The sequence below is a fragment of the Orcinus orca genome, chromosome 6 (assembly GCF_937001465.1).
Source record: "Orcinus orca chromosome 6, mOrcOrc1.1, whole genome shotgun sequence".
NCBI classification, from domain to species: Eukaryota; Metazoa; Chordata; class Mammalia; order Artiodactyla; family Delphinidae; genus Orcinus; species Orcinus orca.
The window spans coordinates 13388950-13407333 of NC_064564.1; the positions used below are offsets into that span (position 1 = coordinate 13388950).

Genomic DNA, 18384 nt, shown 5'->3' on the forward strand with positions numbered 1-18384 from the left:
ACTTGTTTAATGAGGATGATTCATACTGTAACTCCATCTATGGTCCAGGAAACTAAAACATGGAAAGACGGCATTTTATTTAGCTTGGTGTGAAGAGTGAAGATAAAGATTACAGTAGCAAATAGCATTGTAAAATTTGTTACTGCCTAAATATTGGCTGTAGCATTTTAGTTCTGATACATAATTATTCCTTTCTTTAGTCCTAAATTTATAATTTAAATTTGACATCATTTATTACATAATTTCAAAATGTTAGTTTCATCCATATTTGTTTAAAAGCCTAACTTCAGCAGTGGTTTCTTTTAATTTGAAAAATATTTGGCAAGGCCATATCTGCAGAGAAAAAACAATAGGGAAAATATAAATTCCTCCAAAGCCGTTTTCGAGGTTTTTAGTATTATACAGTGAGAAGTTGTCCAGAGAGCATTGCTTGTTGCTCCCAGTCATGCAGTGGGTGGGTGGAAGGTTGTGTACACTGTACTTGTGTGGCTTCACTGTGGTAATTTATTCAGGCTTCTCATTCCTGTGACAACTTGTGATACTTCACTCCTTAAACAAGGAAACTACACTCAGAGTGCGTGTCCGTGTGGTCGGCTCCTGGTCTGGACGCGGACTGTAGTGTCCTGGCCCAGCTGGCCCCCTGCTGTCAGGCTCGGGTGATGGGTGTTCCGCTTCCTCTTCAGGCTCTGGCTCTTCTGACATTTAACTGTGAAGTAGCACCACTGCAGGCTTTTAAAAAGTTCTGACTGTCTTATTATTGGTTGTGAGGGTCTCACTTATTTTACCCCCTGCTCTGATTCTCTCAGGTTTCCTGATTTTCTCACATTATTACCCTTTCAGTGAAGTTTTCTTAATCTTCTGTCCTAGGCTTATTATCAGTCCTATGTGTTTTCACTAAAAAACAAAATCAAAATATAATATCATTTGTTTTATCCTTCTTGATTGGGGAATGCAAATAAATTTTCTAAGCAAGTGAAGCTACCTACGTAACCCTTCAGTGTTTTTTATTTAACGAACATATTTCTCAAACCTGCATTTCCTTACCCTTGCCCCTTTACTCTGAGTAGAAGAACTCAGTTTTTTGAGTCCTGGATATAATACAGTGCTATAATACAGTTTTCGCCTTAGCACTTGTTGGGCTCTATGTGACTTTTGTCCTTAAACTAAGAGGTTCCAAATTTCCATGATTATCAAGTTCTTACGTTTATTTTTTATCGTTTTATTTGCTTCCCATATGGACTTCTTGGTGTTGTAAGGGTGTCTGGCTGCGGTCATGTTCCTCTCTTCCCATTTGCTGCACTGATAGACAGGAACACCTGATAATCCTCATGATTAGAAAAACAGCTAAAATGATCCTAAATAAACTGCTGTTCTCTGAAAGTATCAGATCATCCTTTCATGGACTTTGTTACATCAGCTTGGCTACTAGAACCTTTTTTCCTCGGTTCTTGAAATGATATGGACGGTTGAAGACTGGTAGATAAATAAACCAAATCCAGGCAGATAACATATACTTCATATTCTGTTCAGTTTTTTGACTGTCATTTTCTCTGAGACAAGTTTATCAACAGTATTTGCTATGATTTGACCGTCATTCAGAACTGAGGCCAATAACTTTCAAACTCATTTTTAATATGTATATTTTATTCAAAACTGGCCATAATTTTATAACATTTGTAAACTATTCAGCCAGGACCATTAACTAATAACTATTTCAACATCACTTCCATCTTCACAGTTTTATCTACCTTTAAGTTCCTTTCCATTGGTCTCTGTTAATTCTTCTCTGTGTTTTGTTTTCCAGATCAAATCCAGAGCAAGGCCTGTAACAATCCTGGTTTCTACATTTACTTAAGTGAACTTTGCTAAAGGGTAGACATTTCTGATACGAGAACACATCACCAAAACTTTAGAAATACTTGCGCCTTCATTGGTACATTCTTTACTAGCTTGACAGCTTTCCCTTTGATTCTAGATTTGTTTTTCATCACTGCGTGTTCATGTTTTGACATCCTGTTTTAGAATTGTCATCTTGCATGTACCCTCCCTTCCTTAACCCCTGCAGCATTCCTTTTAGTTCAGTTGCTGTAAAAGAGATTGTCATTTGCATTTCTTTTAGGGTATTTGTTCCATTTCAGGAGCTAGCTTAGGGATGGGTGGCTGCCACGTATTTTGAACTCAGTACAACTCCTTTTTCTGAACTAGAAACTGCCACCCGAATGTGCTCTGCCGTGCAGAATGGGTTCTGCTGAGGGCAAAGCTTGGAATAGATCTCAGACCTCATGAACGTTGTCCACTTCTCCCCACCAGTTTTATTCCCTACTTTTCTGGTTCATTTTCTGACTTCCCATCTGGGATAGGCTTCATTTTGCTCTTGAGTAGCTTTCCTTTGGGGTCTTCTGTCTGGGTTCTACGTAATAGCCAGGTAGAACCAGGAAGCTTCATTTATTTCCAGCTCAGGAAGAGAGGCGAGAGCAGCACAGAGCCACGCACGAGCCTGTCCTGGCAGGAACAGGTTGCACTGACTGGACCCATGAGTCTGGTACTGCAGCCTAGGAAACTGGTTTTGGCGCCTGGTTTTGCATTAAATCGAAGGGTGTTTGTTTTTTTAATTTCATGGAGTCACTAAGCAATATCATATTTGAATGCCCCAGTGATAGTCAGTGAACTAGAACCCTTCTGGGTCATGACGGTACTTTGCCAAGTCAGTTTGCTGCAGGAAACCAAGAAGATAAGTGGGTCTGTGACAGTGGAGCTCAGGCTTCCAACGCAGAACAAAGACTCTGGTGTCTAACCCAGAGCCTCACTCCCCCGGAGCCTCAAGACTTTATATGTAGTAGTTACATTTTAGAATACATTTACCGTGAAGTTGACAAATGGGACTAGATTTGGTCCACTGCTCACAGGGTATTATTGGTAGAAGTGGAAATTCCGTAGAAGTGAATTTTAAATTAGTTGGTTTGTGGGTTTGAAATTAAGTTAAAGAGTTTAGGGTTTTTAATAAGAATCAAGGATCCTTTGGACACTGTTTTTGCCAGAAGCCATTTAATTTCCGACTCTTATTATGTATCCCTTTATTTAAAAAAGATATAGCTATTACAGTAAAAAAATTTAAAGAGAAAAATCTGAAACCCTTTCACCCTAATGCAATGAATTTTATTTGCATTTATTAAAAAAATTCATTCATTCAATTAATTATTGAGCTTCTATGTGTCAAATGCAGTATGTTCTCATTCCTGTGCTCATTTGGGGTTTTGGAGCTACGTTTCTTAGCAGCGTTTTTTTTATCCTGCATTTCATAATCCTAAGTAAGTAGCTCATGTCTCCTTGAAGTAAACAGGATCTGTTTTCTAAGTGGGGAGCCCAGAGGCCCAGAAATCATACCTTGAAGGCATACCAGTAGTAGAGCTGCTGTAGAATTGAGCTTTCCTCTCCATCTCCATGCTCAGGCCTGTTTCTTACATTAAGAGAAAGTCAAGGGTTCTGGTTCACTTATTTGATTTTTAAGTGATTTTTAAATTTATTTAATTGCAGTAATCTGTGAAGGGGAAACAGAAGGTCAGTAGTTTACAAAATTGTTTATTTCTTTTCCAAAATCCATCTTGCTTTCAGGAGTTTCATGGTTTATATTTGTATTCCTTATTTTAGAAAGAATATATTACTGAAGGTGTCATGTTTTTCTAGGGAAGGATCTCTCATCTCGGAGCCAAACAGATCTTGACTGCATTTTTGGGAAAAGACAGAATAAGAAGACTCCGGAGGTATTAAGCCACATACGATTGATTTTTCAACTGTGTATAGAACTATGTATATTTATTATTCATAGCACTTTCCAGGCAAAGTTACCAAAAAAACCTTCTAGAGGCTTCATACAAAGGCTGAATGGTATCCTCTGAATAGTAATACTTGATAGATGATATGTATTATAAGGAACTTTAAAAAGAATGTGTGTTCTCTGGGCTTTTTTCCCTCCTGGTGTGAGGACTAGACTAACCTCCGGGAAGAACGCCTGTTGCTGATGGATTCAAAGGGGCCAGCGTCTCCCGGCTGCACGAGAGAGGGAGGCGCTCGCTGCAGGCAGCCATTTTGCTCGCTTTGCTCAGAGCGCGTAGCTCTCTCTGGAGCATGGCTGTGGGGAAGACCGTCAGACTCACGCTCAGTCCTGGGCTCTTCCACCTGAAAAGCATTTTGAGACAGTGTTGGATCGGCATGGAGAATCTGGAAGGGATTTAGATGTGGTATTTCCTCCATTGTACAATATTGTTTGTTTCAAAACTAGAAGACAAGAATCGAGTGACTAAACTGCACCCTGAATGGGGTGCATCCGTAATTCATGATCCTAACTATTAAATTGGGCTCTGTAAAACAGCACAGAGTTCTTTGTGCCATTTCCAACTGTAAGACACAGCCCTGGATGTCGTTTGCATATCAAAATATTAGGATTCTTAGAATATGCATTTCTGGAGATAATGGGATAAAAATATTTAAAATTGATCTTATTGATATCTATGAAAATCTGAAATATATGGTTGCTCTCACTAGCTATGGTAACTATCACTCAGCTAATCTGATGTGTCATACTCACGTTCCTTTATTGGTTCCTAGTCAAGGCCCTGATGACTACAGAGCAAAAAAGACGTGTTTCATTTATTTCTGACATTTCTCCAGACTGTCAGAAAATTTTCCAGGATGGTAGCTATTTGTTACTTAATATAATTTTCAAAGACTTCAGAATTACCAGTTATTGGAAATTTTGTTTGGTGACTTCTTTTGTAGGTTAGGACCAAACTCCTAGTCTTTCAGCACTTTTCTGCCCCCGCATGTGTAGCCATGAGGACAGAGGAGGGAGGCCTGGGCCCTGGGGCCTGCTGAGCGGCACTTCCTGCAGCTCGACTGAGTTACGTCCAGGCAGGTGGGTCATTAGGGAGGGAGCGTCCCAAGTTCAGGCTGCACTGGATGCTTCATTCACAGGAGGCTGTTGAAAAGAGCCGGGGTCATCAGACAACCCAGCTTCTGGTCACACCTCTGCTCCGCCCCTCCCTGGTTCCTGTGGGATGTGGATTAGGCCCTCTGCCTGGTTCACCAAGGACTTCCGCCCCTGGCTTATCTCAGTTTTCCCCTCCTTCCAGCGTCCTCAGTACCCTCAGGGATGCTCTCTGAGCCTCTGCTCTGCCCTAACAACCCCGCCTGGCCACACCCTGCGCCTTGACCTCAGTGCCTCGCCCCTCCCTGGGTCCCCGGGGACTGTCTTTCTGTCCCAGCTCTCCCAGTCGTGCATTCCCACTGCACCGGCTTTTCTGAATCCTTGCCTTGGATTACTTGATTCTCCCTGCTGCCAGCCTTCATTGCCCCCAGCCTGCGTCCTCTCTCTCCAGCATCCTCTTTGAAATTGTACAGTTGAACAGATCGGGGAAGGAAATATTACTTATGGGCTTCTGGTAGAATTTTAAAAGAATTTATGTGGTAAGCACAGGAAAGCTTTTTGTTATAGGAGATGAGAGGTTTCTCATCCTCTGATCGCCGTCTATTTGAGGGCTTACTGGTGTGGGATGCCATAAGGTTTTTCAGCACTGTGCGGTACTTGACTTTTTGGCGGTATAGTCATTTATGATCTGGTTAAAGCGAGCTGTTCCCCTGTATTTGAGGAGTTCCAGAAACAGTTCCCTAGTACTAGCCCAGGGAAAATCTATTTTGGTACACTTGGTGTGGAGAAGACCAACCTTGATATAATTCTGTGTTTTGTGCAAGAATGATATCCAGGCACATCTTAATCTCTCATTCTGCTGATGCAGTTAAGGTCCTGCTTGGTGGAGAGGCTGTGTTCTATCAAGGTGCAGCTCCTGCTCTAGAGCTGTGCTTCTCCACCACGGTTGCCCAAGAATGGGCTGAGGAGCTTTAAAAAAACTGCTCTTGTCAGGGTCCCACCCCAGATCAATGAAATCCAAAGTCTGGGTTAGGGTTTGGGCATCAGCACGTAAGAAAAAGAGAGAGCCCTTTTGTGTTTTTTTTTTAATTAAAAGAAAAGATATCCTACCCAGATGATTCAGGTGTTTATTCTGCCGTGTAATGAGGAGTAAGGCTTGAGAACCACTAGTAGAGGCCCTGACGGGTAACTCTGCAGGTGGAGCCTTGGCTGTAGTGTCAGGACTATTGCCTAGAGCAGGGCTTCTCAATCCTCATGTGTACACAAATCCTCTGGGACTTTTGTTAAGCTGTGGGTTCTGTTTCACAAGGGCTGGGTGGGACCTGAATTCTGCATTTCTGAGGAGCTCCCGGGCGATGCCGCTGCCGCTGGTGGCACTGCCGCATGTGCCGCAGGGAGCGCATGGGGCCTCTGCAGTGTTTTGTTTTGTTTTTAACATCTCTATTGGAGTATAATTGCCTTACAGTGGTGTGTTAGTTTCTGCTGTATAACAAAGTGAATCAACTATACGTATACATATATCCCCATATCTCTTCCCTCTTGCGTCTCCCTCCCTCCCACCCTCCCTATCCCACCCTTCTAGGTGGTCACAAAGCACCGAGCTGATCTCCCTGTGCTATGTGGCTGCTTCCCACTAGCTATCTATTTTACGTTTGGTAGTGTATATATGTCCATGCCACTCTCTCGCTTCGTCCCAGCTTACCCTTCCCCCTCCCCATATCCTCAAGTCCATTCTCTAGTAGGTCTGTGTCTTTATTCCCGTCCTGCCCCTAGGTTCTTCGTGACCTTCTTTTTTTTAGATTCCATATATATGTGTTAGCATACAGTATTTGTTTTTTCTTTCTGACTTCACTCTGTATGATAGACTCTAGGTCCATCCACCTCACTACAAATAACTCAATTTCGTTTCTTTTATCTCTGCAGTATTTTACATTTGACACACACCTGCATGTGTATATGTACTTAAATCTAATCACATTTTTTAGGCACCAAATAAAACACCTGTCTGTAAAGCGGTCACTTTTAAATTTGTCTTTTACACACATATGGATTTTCATATATTGAGTTCGCTTTTATTGAGGCATACCTGCACCTTCGTTGTTGCTAAGTAAACCGTTGCTAAGAAACCTTACCATGTTAATTACAACAGCCCTTCTAGCTGAGGGCTGGAGTCCTTTGATCAGATCTGTTTGAAAACACCACCTCTTTTGGCTCCAGTGTTCAGCTGGAAGGAATATTGCTTTGTTTTACTCCCTTGACCCCCATAGCAACATTGGCCTCAAGTCAATCTTTGGCATTACCGAGGCCAAGGCGCTGCTGGAGGTCAGATTCTGGAGTCTCAGAAACCGTGGTGATATGAAATGTTAAAGTGGTAGTACCTCTCTGGGTGCTTTGGATAAGGTGCTGATACTGATCCTGTCTTTGCATCTAGGTGTAAAGAACCTTGGGCGTTGTCCACATCAGGCTTGGGGAGCATCATGCCTCTCACATGAAGCCCAACCCGCTGATTTCTACACCCCCTGGCTGTTACGATAATAGAAATTACAGCTTTATTAAGCATTTGTGTGCCAGACGCTGTGCTAGACACTATTTAATCCTCATAACTATCTTATGAAGTAGGCATCATTATCGACCTTCTTGCAGAGAGGCTCAGAAAGGTTTGTTACCAAGCTCCGAAGTGGCACATATGGGATTGAAATCCAGGTCCCTCTGACTCCAAAGCCAGTGCTTTTTCCCCTATACCACACTACTACCAATGTTAATTAACTTTTGTTGTGTTAAAAGAAAAAACATCTGCATTTTAATGATCTAGTTATGATGTAGAAATTTTATTTGAGATTTTGCCAGAGACATAAATAGTTAATATTTTAACAGAACTTTGTGGAAAAATGATTCTCATTTTGCTGAAAATAATAGTTTAAGTTTCAAAACGTCACTACCTTGCCTTCAATCAGAGTTGAACTGTTAGGGGTTTGGAAGCATATTACCAAATGCCTGGGCCAGCTTTGGGAACATTTTACTTTGTCATTGGAGCTGTAGGCAGGTTGAATTAAGAACAAGCTAGCTTGAGTTCCTGGAGCATAGGTACCATGTTACTTGTGTAATTTCCGGTCTCTCAGATGAACTGAATGATCTAAATACACATACACATACACACACATATATCCCCAGAACATTAGCAGCCCTTAATTAGTACGTCATGAGGTTTTTTTGCTTTTTGTTTTTTTAAAACTTTTAATTTTGAAATAATTATAGATTCACAGGAAGTTGCAAAGATAGTACAGAGGGGTTACATCTTATTAACTATCATACAAGATGAAAACTAGGAAACTGATGTTGGTGCGATCTGTGTGTAGTTCTGTGCCATGTCATCACGTTTGTGGATCCTGTAACCACTGTCGAATTCAGATGCAGAACTGTTCCCTCACCACGAACGTCTCCCTCATGCTGGCCCCATTTATAGTCACACTCCCTCCACCACAGTTCCTCCCCGCAGCAATCACTGTTGCTAATTGAATTGTCTGATCTGAAATAGAATATCATGTATATGGCTCATTGGATCTCTCACGGTCTGATGCTGAGTCTGCTCATATCAGTAATGATCAATACCCAAGTTTTTAAGGGCTGATTGTAGTTTCAGTGACCTGCCTCCTGCACTTTTCCATGCTAGATTTTATGTCTTCTGTCTCATGGGTCTTTCGAGAACGCCTTGTAGAATCAGATCATTTGATGTCTCTAAAGCCCAAGGTTATCGGTTAAGTCATTTACTTTAGTAATTCTGGAAGTATATCAAACCGTAAAGTGATATATAAATATAGGGTGTATCATAATGTGACAGGTTTGCCATCTGTAATGTGTCAGCATGGGAGAGCTCCTTGGGCAGTGTCTTGGGGTACACTCATTATGGGGAGGTTGGTGAACTCTTTTAAATTGCATAAAGAATTTGGGTGTGGGTCTGTCTGCATGTGTGTTTGGATATATAAAGTCCAGTGCTTTCATCTGATTTTCACAGGAGTCCTTGAACCCTAAAGAAACTTTAAATCCAGGACTATGCATAAAAACAAAACAAAACAAACTCTTCCCAATCCAAAAAAGAAATCACTTAAAGTGAAAATTTTCTTTGTGAGGGTAGTACGAGTTGCTTGTAATATGTAGAAATAAAAAGAGATTCACATCAAAACAAAACAACAACCCAAGCTAAACTCAAGATGTCCAGGACACGTTTATGAAGTTTAAATTACGCCTTCTATTCTGTCTCTGACCTTTATACATTTAATGAAGAAATCGATCCACTGTATTTTTTTTTTTTTTTTTTTGCGGTACGCGGGCCTCCCACTGCCACAGCCCCTCCCGTTGCGGAGCACAGGCTCCAGACGCACAGGCCCAGCGGCCGTGGCTCACAGGCCCAGCCGCTCCGCGGCATGTGGGGTCCTCCTGGACCAGGGCACGAACCTGTGACCCCTGCATCGGCAGGCGGACTCCCAACCACTGCGCCACCAGGGAAGCCTGATCCACTGTATTTTTACATGTGGACTTTCTCATCTGTCACATACACTGGACAATGACCTACTTAAAGAGAGAGGACTTATGCTGTGCTTGTTCCTGGGTCCCCAGTGTGTGATCTGTTCAGTGCTTGGCACACGGTAGGGATTCAGTAAATTGAAATTTCATTGTACTTCTGTTTTTAAAAAAATAGACTTGTTACCCATCTTAAAAATCATGGCTTGTATAGCTTTACGGTTGATATTTGAAGTATTTTTTTCTTTTTGAAATGTTTTGATCAGTAAATAACTCCCTCTTCTCTGAGAACAGGAAAATTCCATCAACTAGTTTCAATCCAATGCCAAGCGTAATCCACTAGTGTCCTGAGTAGATTTTTGAGGAAGGATTATTGAATGAATGTTTGCTTATGCCATTTTATGTTTTTAAAAATCAATCCTGTTTGCCAGAAATTGGTTTTCCAACATTGCATTTCACTCTGGAATAGTTTTTCACAGGCTTGACTGTTTTTCATTGCGGTAGAAGTTAAAGCCTTCCTGTCTCTTCAGGGACTACACTCTGACTATATTCATGGGAAGACGGTAACTCTGGATTGGAGTACGCCTAAACTGGAGATGTATGCGCTTCCTACGGAGACAAGGAAATGATTGAATATGTTGAATTGAAATTACTAGGGCCCCGTGAGACCTGCAGCGGGTACTTGTGCTGGCCAGTGCCTGCTGGGAGTTAGAGGCGCAAGTGTGTGTGTGTGTGTGTGTGTGTGTGTGTGTGTGCACGCGCGTGTGTATGTGTCTTTTCTCACTTGGTTGCAAGTTGAAGTTGGAGATACTGAAAAACAAATTCTGTTAGTTCCTATCTTGTTGAACTTCCTGATACTCCTTTTTTTTCCCCCTTCTCTCATTTTTTCCCTCCCCCACCTTCCCAGTTTCCTTCCTCTATCCAGCTTGTTTCCTGATTCAGCCTTATCACTAGAGAAAATACTCCTAAACCATAGTGAGGACTGAGAGTGTGTTACCAGCATTTCTACTTTGTTTCTCTAAACAACACACTTCTGGCATAGGCTTTGGGCCACATAATTGTCAATTTCTTCACCTTTATAACCTGACTGAATTAGAAACCATGTATTTCTTATGTTCTCTCAGGATACCCAGCTAATGATCACTTGCCGTGCATTCCTCTGATAGCTTTCGCTTTTTGAACCAAAGCATGACTTCATTGTGGTTTGTGTCCCTTTCTCATTAATCATCACCAATCCCCTTTCCCATATCTTGCTGACTGTCAAATCTGAAAACTAACTTCCAAGCAGACTCTTCTCTTTTGGGTGGTTGAATTCATGGGGTATTTTAGGCCAGTCTTTCTTCTAGTTCTATAGACTACCCTAAATAACTCAGAGGGGAAGATCACTGGGAAAAGAAGTCTCTCTCTCTCTCTCTCTTTTTTTTTTTTTTTTAATTTTTTACTTGAAACACCTTTGAAATGAAGGCTGTTTCTCACTGGTTCTGAATTTTCATGTTCGTAACCCGTATTTGTGAACTGGGTTGAGTTTTGTAAATGGCTTACCAGCTGTGGGCTCTTACATTTGAACGTCCCCACTTCCTGCAAACCTCTGTCACTCTGCCTCCTGCCTCACCCAGATCTGCATCACCATTCGAAAGGTGAGCAGCCTTCTAGCCTGGTGCTTGCTTAAGGTAATCTTATGATGAAGAACCTTTTAGTCAGAGGTAAATTTAAACTAAGCCCACAAACAAGCTAAATAATACATTTATATATAATACTATATAAATAATACTAATAAATAACATTTTTAATAATGTAACTGTTATAATAATATAATGTATTTATTAATACTAATAAATAACACTATATAAATAATACATTTATATAGTTTGTTTTCTGCCAGCAGTGATGACGTCGGTAATTCTTGTCAGCATGTGTATTTTTTTTTTTTTTTGGCTGCGCCACATGACATGCAGGATCTTAGTTCCCGGACCAGGGATCGAACCCATGCCCCCTGCAGTGGGAGCACGGAGTCTTAACCACTGGGAAGTCCCAAGTGTTTTGACCACTGATAACGGAATCAAGATTCAAAATAATCTCTCTAAGCTGGGACATTTGGCCAAAACTAAATAGATGAAATTTTGTGAAGGTATGTAAAGTCTCATTTAATCCTTGGAAAGAACTAATCTGGTAGCAGTTGAATGAGAATTACCTTAGAGCCTGGGACATGTAACCTGACCACAAGTTTAACCTAAGCAAAATATGCAGTGTGGCAACTGTCCTGAATGCAGGCTTGGGCTGCTGCTTTAGAAGCAGCTGAAAGCAGCAGGTGTTTGGGGTGTTTTCTGTACTGGTGACTGTATTTGAACTGTTCTGTTCAGGCCTGGGTCCCATATTTTATAAGTATATGTTCAGAGCATGGCATTAGGGACAGAGGTATCTGGAAAGCATGTTATACACAGGAACAATTAGATGAGCAGTTAGGAAATTCTGCCTGGACTACAGAGAGATCCTGACTTCGAACTTTTGAATGGTTTCAGGGGTCCTCTAGGAAAGGAACAGATTTGTTTGGTAAACTTCAGAGGAGGAACTAGTACTGATGGATGAAATTCACAGAAAGATTTCTACTCAGAGAAGGGAGGCAGCATGGACCGGCAGAGCTGGCCAGCTGGATAGGATGTACCTCGTGGTTAATTTCCTGGAGGGATTCCTGTAATAGGTGAGAGTCTGAACTACGTGCATGTGAGCTCTTCCAAGTCTAAGGTTCTCTGATTCTGGAGGAAGGAGAACACATGAAATACTCACATTTGAAAAGGTACTTGACTTGAAGTTTTACATTTTGCTAGACTACAAAGGAAAGAACATTACCTGATTCCTCTCCCTTATTCTCATGTACTTGGGCAGTTTTGACTTTATCTACTTATGATCTTTATCCAGGAGATGAATGTGAAAAGTGTTTGATGTGTTCAAATACCAAATTAACTAATAGTGAGGTAAAATAGCAAGTTGTCCTAGAGATTCAAGACTTAAAAGAGTTACTAGAAATGGCGAGTGTCAAGGTGAAGGTATCCTGTCGAGACAGTTGTTGTGGGTATCCCCATTTTATCTGTCAACTTCATGTTCTTGTTTATAAAATGAGAGTGTTGAATTATATGTTCCTGTAGTAGATTCTGTTTTCCAAAGGCGGCCTCAGTGATGCCTCGCATTCCACATACTCTTCTAGATTGACCCCTGCTGGTTTCTCATCAGGAGATGGAGCCCGGTCCCCTCTGCTTCCATGTGGGCAGGCTTGTGACTTGCGTGTAGCGGTGGGGATTTGTGTGACCTTTGAGGCTTCGTCAGCTAAAATTCTTGCTCTTGAAGCCTTCAGCCTTCGTGTAAGCAGCCCAGCTGCCATGAGCCCCCAGATTGTCAGAAAGCCCAGAGCCCAAAGTAGCCTGCATGGAGAGGCCGTGACGTGGAGAGTGATGCGGGTACCCAAGTCTACACAAAGAGCAAGAAGTGCCTGGCCAGCCCCCTGCTATGCCAGCTCTAATCCCTTTTTGACAGTAGCCACGTTAGAGACCCCGGGCAGACCCAGCCAGCCAGGCCTTTCCTCGAATTGCTGGCCCAAAGAAATAGTGTGCTAATGAAATGGTTTTTCTTGTTTTAAGCTGTTCCTTTGGCGGGGGCGGGGGGCGGGTGGGGGTTATCTAGATAATTGAAATGGCTCTTCTAGGACCCGTCATTCTATGGTTCTGTGATTATCCATTGATGGTGAGCCTGGTAGAATTATCTTAACCAAGAGACGGAGGAGATGATGTCATCTAATGAAATGTTCTCTTTCTCTGGTTTCTTCTAAAGGGAGGCTCATTAAGTGGAATATAGTATTGAGAATAGACACTTCAGAGTTTCATAAACCTATATTTGAGCCCATGAGTAGTTTGAAGACTGTGTGATTTGGGGTAAGTTATTTAACCTCTCTGAGTCTCAGCTTCTTCCTTCATAAAATGGGGATGATAACATATCTAGCAAAGATGAAATAACAAGCCATGTAAAGCTCTTAGCAAAGTCCCTAGCATATAGTAAGTGCCCAATGCATCTGAGTTGCTGCTGCTAAGAGCACTGTCATCACTGGAATTAACACACACAAAGTTATGATGGTGAGTAACAACTTCCACTGAACGCTTAGAAATGTGTACATAGTCACATGCCGACTGACATTTACTATAAATGTACCGACTAAACCCACTCATTGCCAATGAGTCCTTCCTTAAATTTCTCTAGCAGAGAGGCTTTTGTCATTTTGCCATTACAGCCATTAGAGAGGACTTCTTAGCACATCAATTCTGTTTCAATTAACATTTAAGATAGGTAATGACTAAGGTGGTAATCTTCCTTCTAATATGATGTCCTGTACAATTTGGGGGAGAGGTATAGGCATTTGTTTAGAGTGTAAAGAACTCATTGCTTTTAAAAAATGAAAGAAAACTGAAATGGAAGCTTTTTATTGTCATCGTTTATTGAGTATCCATGGAGATGATGGGAGTGAAGTTAACAAAATGTTCAAAATGGATTTCGTGCCGTCGCTAGTCCCAAAAGATTTATAGTGTTTTAGTACCTTTGGAGTCTGTTTGTTTATATAAGGATAATGGATCCCAAGGACAGAAAGACCCTTAGGATCATCTAGTTTATGCCCCTGTACCCAGCAGGACTGTTTCTGTCATCATCCTGCAAATCGGTCTGTTTGCATTAGCAGTAGAAAGGGAAAACATTTTTAATGTGAATTTCAGAGATTAAGTGAGATAGAAAAAATGTTCCCGTTTAAAGAGGGTGTGGACAGTACAGATTATCTAGAGAGGTCCTAGAAAATTTCACTTTTGCAGACATTTACCAGTAGAATCAAATGCCTAAGAGAATTGAGGGACAGTCTGTTTAAGAGGTATCAGGACGCCATTATCCTATCCTTTCTTTTCACTGAAATCCATCTAAGCAACATAAACATCCTTGGAGATATGAAAACTAAGACAAAATAGTAAATAGTTTACCAAGGATATTAAGTTTTGAACCAACATGATTCTTTGTACCTAGTATGACCTTTACTTACTGAGACACAAAAGGTATTCTCTTACAGGTTATATATAGTTCTGTTTTCTTCTCTTCCACAGAAAGTATAGTTTCTTGGTACTTATTAATAGAAAAGCAGGAAAAACTTCAAAGTTATAAACATTTAACCATTCTGTAATTATTTATTGAGTACCTAGTGTGTCCCAGTCATTACTCTAATTGCTGAAGCTACAGGACAATAGGACTCGGCTCCTTCACAGAATTCGTGGTCCTCTGCTAGAGGAGATGGCCATATAAACACCTTGACCATGATGTGAAAAGTTACCTGTGAGAATCTAATACATAGAATCTTTTCTACAGAGTATTTTTCCCAGAGCAGCTTGAGTGATCTTTTGAAAATGGGATTGAGATCATGTCACTACTTTGTTCAGAACCCTCCCAAGTTTCCCTGTCACACTCAGAGTAAAAGTCCAGTCCTTACAGTGGCCTGAAGTCCCGCGTGACCACACCCACGCCTGGCGGCTCTCACACGCGCTCTCACAGTCGCTGCCATGCTCACCTCTGGTTCTCCCTGCCTGCTCTGCTCTTGTCACTCTGGCTTCCTTGCTGTTCCTCCAGTGGTTCAGGAGTGTTCCTGCCTTAAGTTTCAGTACTTGGCGGCTCCTCCGCATGGAATGTTTGCCCCCTGCCTACTTCACGTTTTTGTGCAAATGTCATCTCACTTGGCCTTCCTTGATTTACCCTGTTTATAGCTGGAAACACAAACAATAACAACAAAAAACCCTGACACTCCTGTACCATCTCCTTTGCTTTATTTTTCTCCATAGCAGGAATCCGAGATTCACAAAATAGTAACAGTGATGGCGGAGGTGGTGAATCCTCTTCAGGACAAATGAGACGCGTTTGTGATCTCATCTGACACAGACTGCTGGTTTGTAGTCAAGTGCTCTTTGCACAGCAGAGGCTGGCTGCTTAGACCCGTCTTGTTGAGTGTGCTCAGCAGCGTACTAAGCATGGTTAAGATGTGCTTCCTGTCCCCTGGATATGTGAATACTCACATCTGTCCTCTGTAGGAACTCATATTCCGCTGATATTTGAACGTCTACTTCTCCGTGCTTTGGTGCCTGTCAGGGGCGTGGAGAAGGGTAAGAAGCTTAGAGAACTTGGAGCACAGTGGGCAGCTGCCTGCCTGCGGTGAGGTCGGTGTATAAATAGTGCCTTCGATCAGGTTCCTCGCTAGCCTCGTCTAATTCAGAGTGCAGGTGAAATCGTTCCAAGTGAGGAAGAAGCATTGCAGAGCTAAGTTTTCTATTGAGCACAGCTTTTGATAAAAGCAAGAAGAGCTAGATATTGACTTTTTGGTGCCTGTTCTATCAGTGGTCTGTTAATCAACAGAGAATAAATTATTGCTCTTCAGAAACAGGAAAGGATCCCCCTTGGCTTGAACGGGTTTCCACCTTTCGTTTCTTTGTTTTTTTCTCTTTATTGGTAGAGGATCTTTCCTCCAGCCATTTGCTCCTTGGGGGTTTTGTTAAGGACTGAAGGGAAACTGAAGGGAGCTCTTTTGATTTATCTTCTATCCTTTCCTTTTGGTCACTCCACAGGGTAAAATAGCCGAGTTGGCTTTAATGTGTCGCCATTAGAGACCAAACATTAGCTGGAATAAACCATCATGCCTCACAATGAAAAATGTCCCCTGATTGGCTAATTAATCAGTCAAAGGGGAATGACATGGCTCTTGGCTTGAGGGACTCTGCTGGAGAGAAACAGGCTGTTGATAAATGGTTTTCCAACAAATTCATATATCAAGGAAACTTAGTCATTTTTTAACTATAGTTTGTGTGACTGCAATTTTTTCCAACTTTCCCTTTTCTGCTGCTCTTGCTGTTTAGGCTGCGTTTTTTGTTGTTGTTGATAGAAAAATATAGGATTTTAGGTATGAGAAAATAAATGCCTTCTCCTTACTCATGTCTGTTAGTCTGATTGGTTTTGATTGTCTAGGTTTATCAGTAGGTGAAAGAAAATCAGATAGCTTTTTCCAATATTATGGATTATAAATTTTCCTGGCTTACTTCAAAGTTAAGGTCTTCAGATTTTAGTCCACACTGTCTAAATTTGAATCCCGGTTCCATCAGTTGCTAGCAGTGAGACACTGGGCAGATTACGTAACCTCTCTGTGCTTTAATTTCCTCATCTTTAAAACGGAGATAATAATAGTTTCATCTAATAGAATTGTGAAAATTAAGTGATATCATCTATAAAGCATTTGGAACAGTTCCAGCACAGCGTGATTACTCATTAAATATTCATTGTTAGTTTTTAATCAAAGTAATATATGTACATAGATTTAAAAAATTAAGCTGCCCTAAATGTCACGAAAAGCAGCATTCATCTTTTGTACCCCTTGCCTCCTTACCTCCTAAGCCTGCTTCCTACGGCACCTTCATTTCTTACATGGTATCTTGTGTGGTATCTATAGGGCAATTATCTTATGGTATTTATCTTCATATTTAAAGCACATATCTTGCATTGACTTTCTTGATGTGTTAGTCTAACATTACCTGGACTTTTATTTTGGTAGGTTAGGATTTAGGCCTTTTACCATTCAAAATACTGATGTATTACACTTATTAGTTACTTTAGTGTTTGGTGTTTATATTTTTATGACTATGTAAATATTGTTCACTGCTAAGCCAAGTAGTGTACCATAACTATATTTCCTTTTACAGTTTTGTGTTGTTTTCTGGTGGGGAACGAAAGGCATAACCATGTAATTTTCCCCGTGCCCTCTACTAGCCACGTCATATAAAACTTTCTGCAGTGTCACACGTGTCTGATAATCTGTCAGCTCAGTCTTTTCCCCAGAAGTCCGCCCTCCTCGGACCCTTTCTGCCCGCTCACTCTGGACTGCTTGTTGGGTTTGCTCTGCGCTGTCATCCTAGACATTCCCCTCCATTTTGCTCCTGTTACCTCCTCTGTCCTGCATCCTGCGTCTGTCTCCTCACTCACCTTCCAGCAGCTTTCTGGGAAGGCATGCAGTTCTGAAGATCTCTGTCATAATGCCATGGCAGATTGTGTGGGTATACAATTCTGGACTGAAAATCATTTTCTTTCAGAATTTTGAAGGCATTGCTCTAGTGTCTTCTGATATCCGTTGGTGCTGTTCTTATTTCTGTCCATGACATATATCTGTTTTCTGTTTTCTCTTATTTCTATCCATGACATATATCTTATTTCTATCCATGACATATATCTGTTTTCTCGCGGTTCTTATTTCCATCCATGACATATATCTGTTTCCATATATATGATATATGGATCTCATATATCCAGAGAAAACAGGATCTTCTTATCCTGGGATTTGTAAAATCTTGTGGAAATGTGAGTTGTTGGATATTTTTATTCACCAGACACACTTGATAGGCCTTCCAATGTGAAGTTTCATGTTCTATCAGTTCTAGAAAATTACCTTTTATTGATTCTTTGATTATTTTTTCCCCTTTGTTTTTTCTGGAATCATTAGTTATGTGGTGGACATCTTGGCTTATTCCTCAGATTTTTCTTATCTTTTGTCTCCTGTTTTTCTATATTTTCTACTTTTGGGGAGATTTTCTTAGTTTTATCTTCCAACATTTCTATTAAAATTTTAAGTGTTATGCTCATATTTTTAATTGCCCAGAGCTATTTTTCATCATCTGACTGTCCCTTTATTTTTTTTTTATTTATTTTTATTTTTATTTTTTTTTGTGGTACGCGGGCCTCTCACTGTTGTGGCCTCTCCTGTTGCGGAGCACAGGCTCCGGACGCGCAGGCTCAGCGGCCATGGCTCACGGGCCCAGCCGCTCCGCAGCACGTGGGATCTTCCCGGACTGGGGCACGAACCCGTGTCCCCTGCATCGGCAGGCGGCCTCTCAACC

The 18384-nt window shown here is 41.3% G+C and overlaps 1 protein-coding gene across 2 annotated transcripts in view; it reads left to right on the forward strand.

Moving 5' to 3' along the window:
• The window catches only part of PINX1 (PIN2 (TERF1) interacting telomerase inhibitor 1), an 82755-nt gene that overhangs the window by 21424 nt on the left and 42947 nt on the right, over nt 1-18384 (forward strand). For both annotated transcript variants that reach the window (XM_004270718.3, XM_033429872.2), the window contains exon 6: nt 3685-3761. In XM_004270718.3, the coding sequence (XP_004270766.1) occupies nt 3685-3761 (77 nt within the window). The remainder of the gene's footprint in view (nt 1-3684; nt 3762-18384) is intronic.